This window comes from Brassica napus, chromosome C9 (genome assembly GCF_020379485.1).
Source record: "Brassica napus cultivar Da-Ae chromosome C9, Da-Ae, whole genome shotgun sequence".
Classification (NCBI taxonomy): domain Eukaryota; kingdom Viridiplantae; phylum Streptophyta; class Magnoliopsida; order Brassicales; family Brassicaceae; genus Brassica; species Brassica napus.
In genome coordinates this window covers 42,124,612-42,144,716 of record NC_063452.1, presented here as the reverse complement: position 1 = coordinate 42,144,716, position 20,105 = coordinate 42,124,612, and the positions used below count along the sequence as shown (strand labels likewise).

General features: G+C 36.0%; 4 protein-coding genes across 5 annotated transcripts; 2 read left to right on the top strand and 2 right to left on the bottom strand.

Annotated features, from left to right (window-relative positions):
- Positions 1-1,169: 1,169 nt before the first annotated feature.
- Positions 1,170-3,325, top strand: LOC106418193 (probable pectinesterase/pectinesterase inhibitor 61). Its single transcript, XM_013858852.3, has 2 exons — positions 1,170-2,392; positions 2,479-3,325. The coding sequence occupies exons 1-2, from the start codon at positions 1,318-1,320 to the stop codon at positions 3,174-3,176; spliced, it is 1,773 nt and encodes a 590-aa protein (XP_013714306.2). The 5' UTR covers positions 1,170-1,317; the 3' UTR covers positions 3,177-3,325.
- A 108-nt stretch (positions 3,326-3,433) lies between these two features.
- On the bottom strand, positions 3,434-7,408 carry LOC106418194 (CLP protease regulatory subunit CLPX1, mitochondrial). The gene is made up of 15 exons (XM_013858854.3): positions 6,650-7,408; positions 6,240-6,301; positions 5,863-5,963; positions 5,690-5,769; positions 5,559-5,609; positions 5,401-5,475; positions 5,219-5,296; positions 5,059-5,115; positions 4,768-4,838; positions 4,573-4,672; positions 4,389-4,493; positions 4,248-4,310; positions 4,038-4,160; positions 3,791-3,955; positions 3,434-3,696 (listed from the first exon to the last, which is right to left on the bottom strand). The coding sequence occupies exons 1-15, from the start codon at positions 7,136-7,138 to the stop codon at positions 3,625-3,627; spliced, it is 1,692 nt and encodes a 563-aa protein (XP_013714308.2). The 5' UTR covers positions 7,139-7,408; the 3' UTR covers positions 3,434-3,624.
- Positions 7,409-9,871: 2,463 nt separating this feature from the next.
- LOC106418660 (hydroxyproline O-galactosyltransferase HPGT1) lies at positions 9,872-12,751 on the top strand. Of its 2 annotated transcripts, none has more exons than XM_013859403.2 (12): positions 9,872-10,271; positions 10,359-10,422; positions 10,620-10,669; positions 10,742-10,935; positions 11,028-11,091; positions 11,195-11,267; positions 11,367-11,490; positions 11,800-11,887; positions 11,986-12,036; positions 12,103-12,174; positions 12,290-12,402; positions 12,522-12,751. In XM_013859403.2, exons 1-12 carry the CDS (start codon positions 10,171-10,173, stop codon positions 12,542-12,544), a joined length of 1,017 nt encoding a protein of 338 aa, XP_013714857.1. In that variant the 5' UTR covers positions 9,872-10,170; the 3' UTR covers positions 12,545-12,751. The 2 variants fall into 2 exon arrangements, with proteins under 2 accessions (XP_013714857.1, XP_013714859.1); XM_013859405.2 differs by having other exon boundaries at positions 9,876-10,271; positions 12,525-12,751.
- Positions 12,752-12,772: 21 nt separating this feature from the next.
- On the bottom strand, positions 12,773-14,260 carry LOC106418661 (protein transport protein Sec31A-like). Its single transcript, XM_013859406.3, has 5 exons — positions 13,916-14,260; positions 13,782-13,834; positions 13,485-13,658; positions 13,217-13,312; positions 12,773-13,084 (listed from the first exon to the last, which is right to left on the bottom strand). The coding sequence occupies exons 1-5, from the start codon at positions 14,127-14,129 to the stop codon at positions 12,950-12,952; spliced, it is 672 nt and encodes a 223-aa protein (XP_013714860.2). The 5' UTR covers positions 14,130-14,260; the 3' UTR covers positions 12,773-12,949.
- Positions 14,261-20,105: the final 5,845 nt, after the last annotated feature.

Genomic DNA, 20,105 nt, shown 5'->3' with positions numbered 1-20,105 from the left:
ACCCAAAGATCTTCATGGACTCGTCGATGGGTTTCCCTATAGCACTGAGAGAGTCATAGATTTTCTTGAACTCACGACAGTACACTGATAGACTCTTGTCCTTCTTGCTGATAAGCTGAAGACTCCGACGCAAGGAGAACTCTCTGGACAAGGAGCTTTTGTTGAAGTTTTCAGCAAGGGAGAGCCACACTTCGCGTGAAGTGGACAGGGTATGAACAGAGCCGAGGACTTCCTCAGACAAAGTACCAAACAACCATGACCTAACGAGCTGGTCAGAGCAAACCCAATCATCGTATTTAGGGTTTGGTTCTTTACCGGGAGTGTTGTCTGTGTTGACAGAGTGAGTGGTTGGTGGAGGGACAGTCGCACCATTGACGAAACCAAGGAGTTTCTGGCTGGAGAGGAGAGACTCAAACTGTGTCTTCCAAAGCAAGTAATTGTTATATGTGAGCTTCAACGTAACGCAGCTTAGGATGTGGACATTGCTTGGGAACGGATATGTGCGCGGAGGATCTGCCATTGATTTCACCTGTTAAGGTATCAATGGCTCTGATACCATAACTTTACTTCTATTTTGGATAAGTTTACAATGAGCTATACAATAGGTTTATATAGAGCTAAGAGAACAATCTAGATCTAATCCCTTTTGTAGCTGTAAAGTAGTCTAGTCATCTTTGACAGACTGTAGGGTATTAAATCTGTTATTGAGCTCAATTGTCCTCTTGTCGTCTCTAATGTTTGTAATTGCAGATACAGAAAGCATGTTCTTTGTCTCCGCATGTTTCTTTTGATTGGGCTTTCTAGGTAGGCCTGAGACTGTCTTTGAGTGGGTTTGGATTGGGTTACTCACATAAGATTCTAACTTTTATCGCTGTAGTGACATAAAAATAACATTTCAGAAACACCAACTGTCATCGTAATCTGACTTCTACTATCCTCTTATAAGGTAATCGCTATAATGGGTCGTTGACACGAAATGATTTATAGAGCATTACCCTCAAGTAACACTCGTACAAATAAATGTAAACATCTATTACTAATACACATGACTATATATACTTCTTTTTCACTATATATACTTACTGTTAGAGACATCGACAAATATTACAGCTATCAGGCATACATTTCAATAAAGACACCCAAATTATATGTGTGTGTTTATATAATTTTATAAGTTTATAATAATAACGCATATCATTTTAATGCTTCAATAGTTATATCTATAATAATATTTATAGAGCCACTTCCACATCATCTTTGTTCCGTTAACAGAACTCTTAACTTTCAATCTAAACCCACACACACACAAATTGCAGTATGGGTTACGATAGGCTTGGACCATCAGGTTCGGCAACAAACACGAACCAGAAAGACCCTGCCACGTCACTCCCGGAGCTACAGAAGAGAACTAAGAAGACGAAGCTGATTCTCTTCACGCTAGCAGTACTAGTTGTCGCAGTGGTCTGCTTAGGGATCTTTGCCGGCATCCGAGCGGTAGGTTCAGATCAACATGCGCCGAAACTAAACCGTGAACCTACCCGAGAAATCTCCCAAACCTGTAGCAAAGCCCAATACCCGAACCTCTGCATCGACACGCTTCTCGACTTTCCGGGAGCTTTAACCGCCGACGAGAAACAGCTCATCCACATCTCTTTCAACGCGACGCTTCAGAGTTTCAGCAAAGCGCTTTACTCATCGTCCACGATCTCCTACACTCAGATGCCGCCACGTGTACGATCAGCTTACGACTCGTGTCTCGAGCTGCTCGACGACTCAGTCGACGCGCTATCTCGCGCTCTCTCCTCCATCGTCGCCGCCTCGTCCTCAGATGAATCTCACTCCGATGTAATGACGTGGCTTAGCTCTGCGATGACTAACCACGACACGTGCACGGAGGGATTCGACGAAGCCGGAGACGGCGGAGGAGGTGTGAAGGATCAAGTGATCGGAGCGGTGAAGGACTTGTCGGAGATGGTGAGTAACTGCCTAGCGATATTCTCCGGCAACGTCAACGATTTGAGCGGAGTTCCGGTGGTGAACCATAGGAAGTTGCTTGGGGAGGAAGAAACAGAGGAGTTTCCGAATTGGTTGAAGAGAGGAGACAGAGAGCTTCTCGGTACTCCGGCGACGAAGATTCAGGCGGATATCACGGTGTCTAAAGATGGTAACGGAACGTTTAAGACAATAGCGGAGGCGATCAAGAAAGCGCCGGAGCATAGTAGCCGTCGATTCGTCATCTACGTCAAAGCAGGAAAGTACGAAGAAGAAATTCTCAAGGTTGGGAGGAAAAAAACGAACTTAATGTTCATCGGAGACGGCAAGGGTAGAACTGTCATAACCGGTGGAAAAAGCATCGTCGATGACCTCACTACTTTTCACACGGCCACTTTCGGTAATACACAAAATTACCTTTTATGTCTTTTTTTTCGGTTATGATTTATAATTTTTATATTATTTTTTAAATTTGATTGATGTTAGCCGCGACGGGAGCTGGATTTATAGTGAGAGACATAACCTTCGAGAACTACGCTGGACCGGCGAAGCACCAGGCCGTGGCACTTCGTGTCGGCGGAGACCACGCGGTGGTTTACCGTTGCAGCATTATCGGATACCAAGACGCGCTCTACGTACATTCCAACCGACAGTTTTTCCGCGAATGCGAGATTTACGGAACGGTCGATTTCATATTCGGAAACGCAGCTGTGATCTTACAGAGCTGTAACATCTACGCACGTAAACCAATGCCTCAGCAGAAAATCACCATCACGGCTCAGAACCGGAAAGACCCGAACCAAAACACGGGGATCTCGATCCACGCTTGTAAGCTTCTAGCAACTGCTGATCTCGAAGCCTCGAAAGGTAGTTATCCGACGTATCTCGGTCGTCCGTGGAAGTTATACTCTAGAGTTGTGTACATGATGTCGGATATGGGCGACCACATTAACCCGAGAGGATGGTTGGAATGGAACGGTCCGTTTGCGTTGGACTCTTTGTACTACGGTGAGTATATGAACCGAGGGCCGGGGTCGAGTACGGGTCAACGAGTCAAGTGGCCCGGTTATCACGTTATTACTTCAACGGTCGAGGCAAGTAAGTTTACGGTGGGTCAGTTCATTGGGGGTTCATCGTGGTTGCCATCCACGGGCGTGGCCTTCTTCTCTGGGTTGTCACAGTAAGGCTGTCTCGGACTTGTATGTAACTAATATACGGAAGATAATATATATACAACAAAGTCAAGATTTATGTTTCTTTTTAAGTGTATTTTATTATTATATGACAGAGCATCTTCTTGAATGAAATAAATAAGATTATGATTTGAATATTCTTTCTAACTCTTTGCTCAGAATGAAACATTTACTTTTAGAGTACAAGCATGAATGATAAATCCGGATTTTTAATCAAAGGAGGTTTCTCAGTTTTGAATGCAAGATAATAAAGAGTAATGATAGGTTATTGCATAAACGTTACATCATCATTGATCAATGTGCAAACTGTGCAATCCTTTTGTTCTTTTTTTAAACTTACTGATACAACTTTGTTTATTTCTTTCATTTATGTACATTATTAGAACGATAAGATTAAGCATACAGAGATACATTCACCAGTATGTTATTGATGATACATTTACATACTGGCGACAACGGAGGGAATCTCTGCCTCCACCTCAATTTCTCCTTCTGATCCCTCCATGGTCGTCTGCAACAATTTAGCACAAAAGACTCGGGTTGTCAAACCAACCGTGTATATTGTTATTTATTTAAAGTAAAACCGGGATTGGTATGCAAAGTACCCGAGGAGAATCCTTGGATTTGGTGGTTTCAGAGAGATACAGAGACAAAGCTCCTTTACCACGGAGAATCTTAGCTCCAGAGCCTCTACGCCCTTCTCCTTCAACTGCTTCTTCATCCACCACAACCGCCTCTATCATATCCTTCCCTGTACCCTCGTCCGGTATCTGAGAATATGAACATGGTTTAAGACTCTGAAGGTGAATCTAATGACATGGGTTGTAAGCAAATATAGGAGGTAACACTTACCTCGTACATAGAATCCATGAGGATGCTTTCTAAAAGAGCTCTTAAGCCACGAGCACCTGTGTTTTTCGTTATTGCTTTTCTAGCTATTAGCCGCAGCGCTGTTTCCGTAAAATGCAGCTTTACCTGAAGAAAGAGTAGATATAGAGATTTGTCTCAAGAGAGACAAGATTTTGAGTAGAGAGAGGAGAGAGGAGAGAGAGGAGTAGTTACACTATTCATTTGGTACATCTTTTTGTATTGCTTTCCAAGAGCGTTCTTGGGCTCGGTAAGGACCTGCAAATCAAATGATTTTTAGTAATGCCGAGACTCACATCAAGTGTCAAAACCATATTTATGTTGAGATAATATTACCTCCATGAGTTGGTTCTCAGTCAGAGCAGATAAGCTGACGAGAACAGGAAATCTTCCAACAAATTCAGGTATTAAACCATAAGCAATCAGGTCACTGCTTTCCACCTGCCAACACCAACACCACCCTAAACATGAGCCAAAGACCAAACTATCATTTGTTGGGTGAAGAGATGATAAAACGTACAGTTTCCATCAGGTTTGATGCAACAGCGGCATTTGTAACACCACCCGCCCTCATGTTAGCACGTACAGGAGCACCAAATCCAATTGAAGAATCATGGCGCCTGGAATAAGAAAAAAAGGAAACATTCAGTTGACTTCCAAATGTTATTTGATTAGAAGAAAAAGGGGATTTTGGGGATTTGATCACTAGTCATACCTCTCTGAAATCGTCTTCTCGATGTCTACAAAAGCACCACCACATATGAAGAGTATATCTTTTGTGTCTATCTGCAGACACAGTTGACAAGAGGTGAGTAAGAAATAAATGTAACAGACGAGCCACCTTAATCAACTCTAGTTAATAACATTAAACTGGAATGTGGAAGCTATTAGATTTCCATAATCATTTAAATTTCTTTATGACCTTATTCTCCATCCATATGAATAACTTATGTTATTAGCAATGTGCATGCCAAAACATAAAGAGTAGAGTGGAGCACAACAAAACCTGGATATTGTCGCCTCTAGGGTGCTTCCTAGCGCCCTTCTCAGGTACATTAACGATCTATATATCCAAAAAGAGAGATAGTTAGAAACTGGGTATAAGCCACAAAAATAATTATTGAGATCTTAGTTAGCAAAGCTCTCAAGGCAAATAGTAAACTTACTGTTCCTTCCAGCATTTTTAGCAATGCTTGTTGAACACCCTCTCCTGATACATCTCTGCTTATGTTAAGGCTCTCCGCCTGGCAACCAAAAAAGTCCAAGGTAAACAAACTTTTTTGAAGAAGCACGGAAGATAATATTCAAGTTTGCCAAACTAGCACAAGGACAAAGTTTTAGCTCTAACCTTCTTTGTTATCTTGTCAACTTCATCGATGTAAACAATCCCCTGCTGTGCAGCTGCAACATTATAATCTGCAACCTGAAGAGAGATATCCAATACCACGCATTAGAACTACATGTAGCAGTATGATAAATAGAAATGTTTGGATTTTAGAAGCTTACTGTGAGAAGTTTGTATAATATAGATTCGACGTCCTCTCCCACATAACCAGCCTGACAAATTATGTCATCACAAAAGACGCATTTCACAGATTGGTCATCAAGAAAAGGACTAAAAGAAAGGCGAGAGTTGCCTGAGTCAGTGTGGTTGCATCCGCAATGACAAAAGGAACATTCACAAACCGTGCCAAAGTTTTCGCAAGTAGCGTCTTCCCTGTGTTTGAAGAAAAACTCCAAAACAGGTGAGGTGAACATCAGTGTATCAGGCTTGTGTTTTCTTTTTGCAGATTAGGGTCAGAATATTTACCTGACCCAGTTGGTCCCATAAGGAGAATGTTACTCTTCTCCAGTTCTACCAAATCATCATCAGCTGGTTTCGCTGCAGTGCTATCGGTTTCTCCCGTGGACCTAGCTTCCCAACAAGTTTAAGCATCATAACCAACGATTCTCTTACAGATACGTGGAATCACAATCAAATACAAATTAAGGTGCATGCGAAAACTACGACGATATTCCCAGGTAAAGGAAATACATACTGACATGATTTACCAAATCACAAGATATGTTTATTTATTTTCAGATGCTTAGGCAATAAGCTGAACTATTAAGGAAAATTGTTTTCTAGAGAAGAATGAAATGTATCAAACCATTGCATTTTGGTCAGCATAAGAGAGGTGAACTAACCGCTTCTGTAATGATTCATAATATATCCTCTTGTAGTGGTTATAAACTGCCACTGAAAGCACCTGCATCAACGAGATGACACAAGAACACGTTGAAAACTAGAAAATCTTTCCCAAACAAAATAGAACCATACATAATTCAAGTTTTCAACTGACCACCTAAATCCAGCATCAGATAACAGCTATTAATATTTAGTGTTCTTGTTTTTTTTTGTTTCTGAAAATAATGTAACGTTATAATTACAATCCAAGTAGAAACTGATCACTGAATACGCAGTTGAGGTTAGCACCATTCAAATCCTAGAGCATCACACAAGTGTAATGACAAACAAAACCAATATAGAAGCGAATCATCAGCAAAACAGATGTTATTGAGTACTAACAAGATCATCAAAAGTCTCATAATTTCACCTTTTTGGCTCTCTCCTGACCAATAACGAACTTGTCCAAACCTTTACAAATCTCCTTTGGTGTGGGAAAGCTAGAGCCAAGATTGGATCCACCCCAAGAATCTTCCTTGGAATTGGACCCTGTTCCGTTCCCAGCACCGGGACTGCTTCCACCGCCACCACCACCACGACCGAGATGAACGCCGCTGGACCCATCAGCCCTAACGGAAAGTCCATCCCTCGGAGGCTGCCACAGATCCGGTGGGTCTCCTTGCGAGCTCAAAGTAGCAGACTTTACACCACAGTTCGTAGCATAACCCATGCTCGAGCTCCGTCTCTCTCCTCGATTATCCAAGAAGCTCGTTCCCATAGGCTTGACATACGCGATCTTGTTACGGTGATTGCAGTGAGGACTCGCGGTGTGGAGACGGTTGAAGAAGAAGTATCGAAAGTGGGAGAGTGTGAGAGAAGCGGTTTCTCTCGAGGTGTTTGACCTCAAAGCTGCGGCCATGGCGGTTTCAGAGGAGAATCAACGGTGGGGATGATCAGGAATTGGTATCAGCAATTGATTAACATAATCCGATCGAAAATCAAATGAATGATATTTTGAGATGGGTTTGTAAGAAATGAAGGAAAGACTGAAACTTTGAGAGAAATGAAGTTGTGAAGCACACGGAACGGATGAAGAAACGCAAATTCGAAAGGGAAGAAAACGTATCGGAGAGAGTTATCTATTTCATCTTCTTCTGGTAAGAGTTTGACGAGCGCATCCGAAACGTCGTCGTCTTCGGTTAGTTTATAGCTGATTTTTTCAACTAACACATGGTCTTCTGCTTAGTAACCGGATTGTGCTGTCCTGGTCAATCAACTTAACCGGATTGACCACAACTTCGAAGTATAAATATCTGCAATGGGAAAAACGGCCATTTCGTACCCATACCCATGATATCGCTATATTTTCAATTCATACCCAACTTATATGGCCGTACCAAAACGTACATGGACTTATATGGTCTTGCCAAAACATACCCGATTTATAATTTTTTGGCGAAATCATACACCAGTCGCCACATCAGCTAATTTCGGCTGACAAGGATGCCATGTCAGCTAATTTTGCTGACAAGGATGCCTTGTCAGCTAATTTCGTTAACGAGGATGCCATGTGCACATTTTTTTTTTGAAAAAACTAAATAGTGTTTTTATAAAAATAAATTTATAGAAAATGTAAAATTTTATAATTTTTTATTATTTAGTAAAATTAACAAAAAATAATTAATTAATTAAATTTTAATCTTGTATAAGAGAGATATTAGTAAATATTTTGATCCTATCACAAACCGTCTTTATAAGAGTTTTATATTTGTTATAATTATTCAAATTAAATACCAGTGTTGGAGTCGTGTTACTCTTGATTAATCATGGTTGTGTTTACATTTAAAAAAATTATGATAACATACCCATGATTAATAAAGAGTAACAAGACTGCAACAATAGCAATGAATTTGAATCATTACAACACATATATAATTTTTATAAGGACGGTTTGTGATAGGATCTCTCTCTTATATAAGATTAAAATTTAATTAATTAATTAATTTTTGTTAATTTTACTAAATAATAAAATTTTATAAAATTTTATATTTTCTATAAATTTACTTTTATAAAAACACTATTTAGATTTTTCAAAAAAAAAATTGTACACATGACATCCTCGTCAGCAAATTTAGCTGACGTAGCATCCACGCGAACAAAAGTGGATGATGTGGCGACTGGTGTATGATTTCGCAAAAAAATTATAAAGTCGGATATGTTTTAGCACACCCATATAAATTCAGGCATATTTTGGCACTGCTATATAAGTCGGGTATGAATTTAACATGTTGGGTATGAAATGGTAGTTTTCCATCTGCAATGATATAACTTTTTTTTCGTTTGGTAAAAAGCAATGATATAATTTAGTAGTCGCTGAAGAAGAATAAAGTAACTTCTATTCATATTCAGTTCATGGCGGAACTAGAAATATTTTTGTTTTTAACAAATTAATGGGAGCATATAAAAATTTAAACATAAACTAGTGGAATCAAATGCTAATTTTAGACTAAATATTATAATAATCTTTTTTAAAAATACATTACCAAAAAAATTTCCCCATTTTTTTCTGGGGTTACCCCACTAGTCTCTCTTTGCCTCGGCCCTGCTCATATTCGTGGAGAAGCAAATGTTGCAGCCCACACTTAAGATGCAAAGGAACAACCAAATAATGTCTTCTACTCAAAGTTTCAAACCCTTGTTATTTACCGCTGTGTCTTACTCTTACTGCTTATTTGTACAACCACTACTTATTGCCTTTGTTCTGGAAACTCGTTACGCGTTACGCGTGCGCTCGAGTTGGGCGTAGCGCCTAACGAAAAAATCGGACTTTAATCGGGGACTAATTTTAAAGCTTTATTTTATTTTTAAAATAAATGTATGTAAAAAGACGAATTTATGTAAACATATGTAAAGATTACGAGTGGTTTGGTGGTATAGTCATTGATTGTTAACCAGCACATTGGTCAGTTTTGCTTCTTTTTTTTAATATTCTTTAATGAGTGGCTATTTCGTAATTACCTCTTCATCTTCATATTAGGGTTTTGACAATTCTGCAACATTTTTTTTGCGGCCGCCTTGGATTTTCTTCATCAATTCTTTATTTTTGTGCGTTTTAGTTGTTGTTTACACATCAAGACTAAAGATTTGCCAATAGTAATCGATTTTGAACCTCAAAATCGCAAAAAAAAACAAAGATTTTTTGTATTATACCGCTTAACTATCCGATTGATAGCAAATCGCCACGGACGGGTGCCGCATCACGTTTACTCACCGAATAATCGACCCTCTGCGCCGCGTTTTAGAACAATGCTTATTACTATCCGGTTAATAAATAATAATTCTTCCATTTTGCAAAGATTAATAATATATTTCACGCAGATTAATTTTTTTTATAAAATATACTAATATGTATTTTATTTAAGTAAGATTTATTAAATGAAAATGATTTAACTAAAAATCTATTGATTATTTAAAATGGTAAAAATAGATTTAAAATGTAAAGTTGCATTAGAAACTTAGAATGAAACTCTTTTGAACCAAAAAAAAAGAGTTAAATCTTGCACACAAGAAACCGGATAATTAAATGCTGAGTCATGCATTAGCAGCAGGAAAATAAAATAATTGAATTTGTATAGATCCCCCACTATAATCAGAGAAGAATATAGAGGTTAGGTTTGGGTGATAATAGTAAAAAAAAAAAAAAAAAGTAAAATCAGTGGCGAAGCACTGATCTGATCAAAGAGTGTTTATCATAAATCTGTTTTCTTTTGATCCAAAGTCAGAGGCGGAGAGGAGTGATCTCGCCGTTTCTCTTCTCACCGGGAGACCAGATCAATCCCCACATATTCCTAATCGAGTTTTTTGATTAGTGAAATTCGATTGAAGGAGAAGGCATTTTGCGTCGCATTGATCTGAATCTTGATCTGGTTTCGCTCGTAATCAGTGTGAAAAATGGCGAGGAAAGGGTCGAGTATGAGATTAACAAGCTCGAGAGTATCATCCCTTTTGATCTCCATGTTCGCTACATTCGCTTCCTTCTATGTCGCAGGCCGGTTAGTTCTTCTTCTAATTTATCCCCGTTTCATCCTTTCCTATGATTCGAATTATAAACTGTGTCTCTCTGTTTGTTTTTGAGATAGGTTATGGCAAGAATCACAAACTAGGGTTCATCTTATCAAGGAGCTCGACAGAGTAACCGGACAGGTTTGTAGTACTCTACTCGGATCTCTGTTTCACGCTTGTTAATGTCATCGTGTACTAGAATAAGGACTGAACTTGATTTGACATTTTTCTTGATATCCAAACTTCATTTCCGTTAGTGATACAAAGTCATGTCAAGAGATTATTTCGTTTCGTCTTCCTATGGTCTAATGTTCTTTTATGCGTATGCGCTCTTTCAGGGTAAATCTGCTATATCAGTGGATGATACTTTAAAGATCATAGCTTGCAGGTAATGTATCCTGCTTTCTAAAAGATATGTGCTCCTTCATGGACTTTATAGAAGGTAGAGTTTTCTTTCTAGGGAACAGGAGAAGACATTAGCAGCTCTTGAGATCCAATTAAGTGCTGCCAGGCAAGAAGGCTTTGTTTCCAAACATCCAAAACATACTGATGGTACCGAGACTAAGAAGAGGCCGCTAGTGGTTATCGGTATCATGACAAGTTTGGGTAACAAGAAGAAAAGATACGCTGTCCGGCAAGCTTGGATGGGGACAGGTACTAGTTTCTCTTTTTGTAATGGTCTAGTGAGATTCCGTGGAATGTTTGCCTTCAGTTCGTATCTTCGTCTTCTTCCTCTTTTGTTCCAGGTGCATCATTAAAAAAGATTGAAACTGAAAAGGGTGTGATTGCACGATTTGTTATTGGAAGAAGGTTTGAATTCGGTTTAACACTCTCTGATTTATTTGTCCCTGTAGTGATTATGACACGGTTCTGGACTCTTGTTCTGAAACATTATTACTATTGTGCTATGTAGCGCGAATAAAGGGGACAGTATGGACAAGAGCATTGACGCTGAAAACAGTCAAACCGATGACTTCATTATTCTTGTATGTGGCTTCCTACTCTTTCAAGATTATTACCTCGACCATTCATTTGTTAGCTCACCTGTATTATTCTGAGAAGCTTGCCCATTAAATGTCTTTCAGGATGATGTAGTTGAGGCACCCGAGGAAGCTTCTAAGAAAGTAAAGCTGTTCTTTGCCTACGCTGCAGAGAGGTGGGATGCACAGTTTTATGCAAAGTCCATTGACAATATCTACGTCAATATTGGTAAGTTAGTACCAGAAAGAGTGTTTTAACAGCTGAAACGTTTGATTATAAAATGTAAATATAAATGTAATTGGATAATGAGTATGTATACATATCTAACAGTGTCGAAATAGACGCTAAATCTCTTGGTATGGTGATTAAATAGGGATAACTTGAGAAGCTCACACTTGCACTATATTTAGGCTGTCAAATACAGTGTTTGATGTTCTTACACATTTTTTTTCTTGCTTCTTTAAAAGTAATTTATCCCTGCTTCTGTAAACATTTGCTGACTTTACAATGCCTGTGCATGTAACTGATCCAATGCAGATGCTCTCGGAAGCACACTTGCAGCACATCTGGAGAACCCACGAGCTTACATCGGTTGCATGAAATCAGGCGAAGTTTTCTCAGAACCGTGAGTTTGAGCTTAGAAACCCAACACCTCTAGGAGCAAAAAAGATCTTAGGAATTGTATGTGTCTTTACTTAAAATTTGTTTTTTTTTTTCTGGCAGGAACCAAAAATGGTATGAACCAGAATGGTGGAAGTTCGGTGACAAGAAAGCGTAAGTTTAACAGTCAGATTTATTTCTTCTATGTGGCAAAGAATGACATGTTTATGTAATTGACAGATACTTCCGACATGCTTATGGGGAAATGTACGTTATAACACATGCATTGGCTAGATTTGTATCTATCAATAGGTCAGTTTCCGACTCTGAACTGAACCCAGCCGCGCATAACCTTTTTTATAGATTCACAAAAAGTGAAACGAGTTTGTGTTTTCTGTTTTGTACGATGATGATGGGATGGGGACAGAGACATACTTCATTCGTATGCTCATGATGACGTCAGCACGGGCTCATGGTTCGTGGGACTTGATGTGAAACATGTAGATGAAGGAAAGTTTTGCTGTTCCGCTTGGTCCTCAGGTAATATGATTTACCATCTTCTACTGAACATTTACTTTTGTCTGCTATTAGCTTCCAATGTGAAAATATTGGATACATATTGTTTGTGACACATATCTCATTTCTTCCATACCTTTCAGAAGCTATATGCGCAGGAGTGTAGTATGGCCAAACTTTACAGAGACGAGTGTGAGGCTTTGCCGCTTATAGAAGCGCAAACAACGTAAATTTGATCTGAAAAGAGGCTAATTACAACATTTCTTCTATATGTACCTTAAACCTCACCATTTAATAACAATCTTATACCCTTTGTGGGGTTTGTGTCATGTCACTATTGCATTATGCAAAGTCTAGGTTTTTGATGGGGCAACTTCACTTATATCAAAACACATATCTAATCATCAGTTCCTTTAAAATGGGAGCAGTGAAAATTATACATTTTCACTTGCCCAAAACAAATCATCCATTTACACAGTAAAAAAAAATGTGTACTTTTTCAATCTTTATGTTAGTCAAATCCTGATGTTTACTTTATGTAAAAAATAGAAGAAAATACTGGAAAGCAAGTTCAAGAAGAACCATGGAGCAAATGTGACAAAGCTTTGTCAGTGTCGTTGTCAAACATGAAGAGAGCTTCTGCAACAGCGTTTGTTGGAAACCCCATCTCCCGCATCGCTGCGAACCCATTTGCAAATTCCTGAACCTGAAATGCATATTTTTTAATTCTCCCCTTTGGTGAAAAGGAAGTAACTGAAACTGGTGGTGATTCAAAATATTTGATACCATTACTTTAGAATTATGAATAGAATGGGTATAGATTGAAGAAGAAACGCACCTTTGTGGGATTATCACCATAGTTTGCAACCGCAATGTTGACAGCTTCTCGGTTAAGCCCAGACGCAGTATACTTCATCACTAGAGGATCCACACCCTGCATTGGAATCCCTTATTAGTGATGATAAACAAAAACTAAGGATCACTCTGTAATGCACAATCTAATCTTGACCCAATTCCCATTTAACTAGAAGAAAAAAAAAATAAAAAAGGAAAAATCTGTAATGGTGGTAATTACGTTCAAAATGATGGATGATTCACACACTTACCATTGAAGGTACTGGTGGTGGTTGTGGAAAGTTAGACGGTGGAGGAATGTCGGAGCCAAACTTGCTCCAGTCAGGGTTGTCTTTCTCAGCCTCCGCAAGGACTGCCCTCTCCAGACAGAAATCGAACTGAAAACCGCTACGAGGAATATCTCCAGCTCGAGGCAACAACTGAGGCTGAAAACATTACAAACTGAGATGAGAATGTCTCACTAACACTACTTCAATCCCCCCCCCCCCCCCCCCCCCCCCCACATAGTTAAAGATTGAGACTTTAAATATCAGAATCTAAATTCTCACCGGAGGAGTAATACGATACTCAGGCTTCAGAGTCACCTTGATCCCTAATCCAGCTACTCAACAAGAAATCACCAGATATCAAATCGCCACAAAACCAAACTCGAAATCAAAATTAACTAAATTCGAGATCTTACATGAAGAAGAAAAAGGGGACGGAGAAGAGTTGTGTTGAAACGATTGATTTCTCTCCGGCGGAGGGAAAAATTGGTGGCCGTGACCGCTTTGTTGGCCGATATTGGGGTATCCGTACATAGGGTGGGTAGATGGTGGAGAAGGAGATATAGAGGGAGGTCCGTACATAGGCCGAGCGTAGGAGGCCCCAGACTTATTCCTGTAGTCGTAATCCATTGTCGAGTTATTTGCAGACAAGAGACGGCTTTTGATTGAAATCAGCGATGAAGAAGAAGAAGAAGATACAGAATTAAAGATCTGCTTGGATATAAGGATACGTCTATCCTAAACCCCCCCCAAGCAATGACTCGGTTATTCCCTCTTTATATTCAATTATTTTCAAAATGACAATAATGTCCTCAAATTCAATTATAAATTTGAAATTACAATTAACAAAGCAATTGTAAATATTAAAATATAATAAATAATTAAAGTAATTAAAATAAAAGAAAATATTAAAAATCCTCAAATAAAAAAAAAAACCTAAACCTACAATTTCTGTCCCACAATTTTTTTTCTTCTGAAAAATACATTTTTTCATATAGGGAAACTAAATATTCCCAAATATTTTCTTTCCATATTTTTCGGAACTAATTATTCTTATCCGTAGAATAAAGTAAATCCGTTGAACTCGGTTTCCACATGTTTTTAGATTTATAGTAATGTGCAGACTTCGATTTCTATATTTTTTAGATTTACATTAAATACGTAGAACTCGTTTTCTACAAATTTTTAGATTTATAGTAATGAATAGATTTCGATTTGTACAGGGTTTATATTTATGGTAATCTGTAGATTCCGATTTCTACAAATTTTAGAGCAATGGTTAAGCGTGGAATGTGTATTCTAAATATTTTTAGGGTACTATTATTTACGTATATCATGTATTCTAAATATAGTAGATTCAATGAAAAAGTGGATTTCCATTTTTACTTCGTAGAATGTCAATTCTACTTTATGTAGAACATAATTTGAAATTATGATTTAAACATTTTTAGAACTAAAAAATACCACTAAATTCATATGAGTATTTTATCAGTAGTTACTATTTTCTAATTTTTATTAGTTTGTAAAACTATTTATTTGATTTATTTTTGAAAATACTAAAGAATATTAGACGCAAAAATGGTACAAGATAGAAATTAGCCTAATGAGACATAGTTATCATTTTTTGGCCTAAAAAAAAATTTCCCTATTATTTTTCTTTTTAATGACTATCTGAACTATTATTGATTTGTACATGGGTTATTTGCATCGGAACTTCCTGAGTACTTTCTCTGAACTTTCCATTGCGGGAAATATGTATTTCTGATGTAAAGGTGGGCTTCCTTAGCGATGGCAATGGTTGGATCTCAACTTTGTTTTAAAATCATTTTTTTATGTGGTTGTAAATTTTTGGAAAAATTAAAAAAATGGGACACTTTGAACTTTTATTTGTCACAATAGGACTTCTGATATTTTGGGCAATTATGGACAACTTTTACGGTTAAAATAGTAAACTGAATTTTAAAAATGTTAAAAAATATGAAAACTATTGGAAACATAAGTACGACAATATATGTTTAAAAGTTTTTTTTTAAAAGTGGAATCATATTTTATTTTATCTTCTAGCTACAGTTAGAATACTCATTCTTGTCATCTACTTAGTCTAGAAATCAGATACTAAGTATTATACATAGATATATCTTGGATAGACAACGTAAACTAGCATTTCTTATATATTCTAACCAAGCTATATTTTGAAACGTTATAATCAAGAAAGATGTCTTCAGTATACCTACAGCTTGATAACGATATATAGCCACAACTCAATAATATACCTTATCTAGATTATGAGTCATAACATGTTCTTCCTTTTACCTTATGTGACGCCTAAAGAAATAATATGTTTCCCACCTACTCTATTGTATTATGCGTAAGGTAATATACATATTCTAGGCAAATCCGGAAAATATGGAAACTTCCATATTCGGTTAAAGATGTAATTTCCTAATTCTACACGAAATCTAATCTAAATCTCGCAGAGTATATTCTTTCCTAAGTCAAAAAATCATCAAAATTGTTCTTTCCTCCACTCGAACCCGAGTTATTCAAGAGAAAATTATACACACAACCACTATACCACATATGATTCACGCTACTTTGATACGTATACTAGCTTATACACTAGAAAGTATAATAAAAAAATTAAAACTAATCCTGGATTGCTCCACGATTAATTTCTGAGTTTTGTATATATTGTATTTTCATATAATAGAGTCAAAAGTGAACGTTTAGAGTTTAAGGCGAAATCATAAAGATATTTCCGTAAATTTAAAAGTATTGGGGCGAACATTAAAGATATTTCCCTGAACCAAGAGTTTTGGGGAGAAATCGAGGACTAATTTTCAAAAATAAAATTTTTGCGGAAAAAATAAGAAAGGAACTAATCTCAGGGGCCAAGTGTGCAATATATTAAAATTTAGCCATGTCTGTTTCGTGGTTTGGAACAATCGATGTGGAAGACAAATGCTCGATCCATCTGGCTTGGTCCAAACGACGAACTGAACATCCGAGAGAACCAATCGAGCGATGCGTGAAGGTGTGGCCTGCTCGATTCAATGCTCTCGGGCTGTGACTGCTTGAACGGAGAAGACGAGCCCGTGCAGCGGCGGAGATGACACGGCAGTGGTGGTTCCGGTGAGAGAAGTTGATGGCGACCAAAAGCACGGTGAAGCGACGGTGGCTGCAACGACGGAGCTCGAGTCGATACACAGTTGGGACCTTCTAACCAGTGTAGATATTGGTAGCTCGAACCCAGAATTGAAAGGATCGTGGCCATGGACGAAAGCTGTTGGAGATCTTCTCCTGAATCTCTTTGAAATCGAACCGTTGCATTTTGTTTTAGCAAAGAGATGGATTGTGTTTATCTCAATTTTCTGAGGATAGTGGATTGTGTTTATCTAAAATTTAGGAGTTTAGAATGAATCGATGGATTGTGTTTAGCGAACCGATGAATCTCCTTTTTTTTTACTTTATAAATTGTATTAAGAAAATAAGTTAGAATATTATATATTTTAGCATTTAATTTAAGGGTATAATTGTATTTACAGAAATTAAAGTTCTAAAAGGACAAAAAATTAGAAAAAGTATTAGAGTGATAAACTCAAGTTGAAAGTATCTCATTTTTCCAATTTTTCCTAATTTTTTTGTGGTTAAAAACTAAAATTTTCAAATATAGATCTAGACCCAGAGTCGTGCCCGAGTACAAGCTCATCAAGCATGTGCTTCAGGACCGATATATTTAAATATATTTTAGGGACCAGTTTGAAAAAAGATAATCTGGTTCATTTGGCTTTGCACTAGTCGTTTGTTTAATTTGTTAAAAGGTTTGAATTTTTTTTTCTATACCAATTTTACCAAAAATTATATTAAAGAGACAAAGAAATTCTTTTTGCTTCTAGGCCCAACAAACTCTGGACGGCCTTGTCTAGATGGTTGGTTGGAGTGCTTATTTTTATAAAACTTGATATGTGCTAGTAGATGGAGAAAATATTGTTCTATATAAAACTTAAACTTATTATATTCAACATAAAATAAGAGAAGTTGTAAAAATAGTCACGTTTTCATCATCAAAACTAGCACATAAATTTTAAATTGACCAATTTAACCTTTATTAAAAAGATAAATGATAATTATATTTCTTTTCTATATACTCCATTTAAAAAATTATAAATTATTTTTGGAAACAAATTTTCATTTTTAACAAATTATGAGCACTTTCATGAATATATATGATGTCTTCTTAAATTTGAGTTATATGCATATTTATGAAAACATAATTGAATATGTATAATATCTTTCTAAAATATTGGTAAATATTGATAAATGTATATAATATCTTCATAAAATTTAAGAAAACTTTCATTAAAATGTTTTAAAAAATGTATTTTAAATGTATATTGAAAAGAACATTCATGAATATATATATATATATTTATGAATACCTTACTGAATTTGAATTATATATATATCTCCCTAAAGTTTATGAATATCTTTCTGAATGTGTATGATATCTTTTTGAATTTGATTTATATACATATTTAGGTTAACATTACTAAACATATAACATATTTCTAAAATATACAAAGATAATTTTAAATATGAATAATATCTTCATAGAATTTAGAAAATCATTTATAAATGATGTATAAATGAATACCAAAGTTTGTAAATATATAGTTTAGAAAATATTTTCTAATATTTCAAAAGATGTCATACATATTTAAGAAGATATTTATAAATATACATACAAATTACATTCATAAAGTCTATTCACACATTTATGATGGCATTCATGAATTCGAAAAACTGAAGTTTTTTTTTTGAAAATATCTTTTTTATTTGATTTTTTTAATAATATATATATACGATTTAATATTTTTGGGTTTTTAATATTTATTTATATATATTTAATTAAAATTGAGTAAAATTATAAATTATAATAAATTGTATTTTTTTACCCATTAATGAAGGCTAGTTTGGGATTTTTATCCTAGTATGCTGTTTAGGGAACAAAAAAAAAATAAAAATGGGCTAATATAGAATATAGTACCCTAAAACATAAACTTATTCTATTATATATATTAATATGATAAATAAAATGCTGACAAAAAAAAAGATAAATAAAAGAGAAAATTCAAACTTTATATGTTCATCTATAAGCTTTATAAGTTTACCTTAAAATTTTATGTTTGTTATATGCTAAATATCAAATAGAACGGTGAAATCAAACTTTTTTTTGTTAATGAGGAACAACCATAGACGTTTAGTTGGAAGAATATACAATTTAAAAGTTTAATACATGTCATACCCGGCCTTTTTTCCCATAACCTCTTCTTCTGGTTGCTTAAATTTGTTGCTTGTTTCTTGCTAAATCGCATGTGACCTATAAGCTTGTTTTTCTCCGGTCAGTCGGCTCTATAAATTATTCCGACGCCTAAATAGAGATGAAGTTAATGAATATTTTTATTTTTTCTAAATGTACATAGATGTATTAGTATGGTAACGAAGATGTAAGAAAACTTAATATTTGATGTTTTGTTTTAGACTAAAGAATTTCGGCTTGTTACAAAAGTTTGGCGGTATTGGGATTTCCCGTGTTTATTTTATGTTTCATTCACTTAGAAGGAATTACATGCCAATTGACAACTCAATCTATATGATAACATAAACAAAAATGCATGAAAGAATAATGCTCCTAAAAACTCATCCTTCAATGCCTCCTCCATGACTAATCTCAGCCTTTGCCATGTTATTTGTTTAGTTTGTGGTTGTGGATAAGGCACATTTCCATTCTTGTATTTTCGGTTTTGGGTTGATGTTGGCAATGCATGATATGTATTTGGGTTTTATGAAAGAGTCATTTAGATAAATATACATGAAACATCTGACAATTGCAAAAACGTGTGATACTTTACATAATTAGTCGATATATACATGTTGCTGGAGAAAATGATGCATAAGCCCTTCGCTATCAGTTTCTTTTTTTACGTATACCATATTTCCAACATATGCAAACTCTCAGAAAAAAATATATGATATCTGATAGAATCTGACGAAAGCGACTAGCATTAAATGCTAAGATCTATATTTAGATTTTGTTGCCTCCGATATGTATTATATGCATATAGTTGTGTATATATATATATATATTATTCTCTATATAAGACTCCAGAAGTCGATGAACGAGAAATCATACAAGTTGAGCTTTTATAGCCAGTTTTCCAAATTGAATTTTTCATATCCTCCAAAATTCTCAGTTTTCCAGCAACGATAAGCTTAGGGGAATCAAAAAGGAAAGAACAGAGTGATTTATTATCCTAAAGGATTTTTGTATCAATTTCTAAATTTATGTTGGGTATGATTAGGACTTTAACTCTAAATGCCCCTATGAGAAAAAAATCATTTTTTTTGTTCCTTCTCTTTTTCCATTATCCCTTTATCTTTGAATTTTTTATACTAACATTTATTTCTTTAATATATTTCTTCTCCACCTCATTAATTCATTTAATTTTTCAATTAAATACACTCAACCAAACACAACAATCAAATGGAGTCCACAAACAACTTTAACCAATCAAATTTATCTTGGTCCACATGTCTTCATGTTCC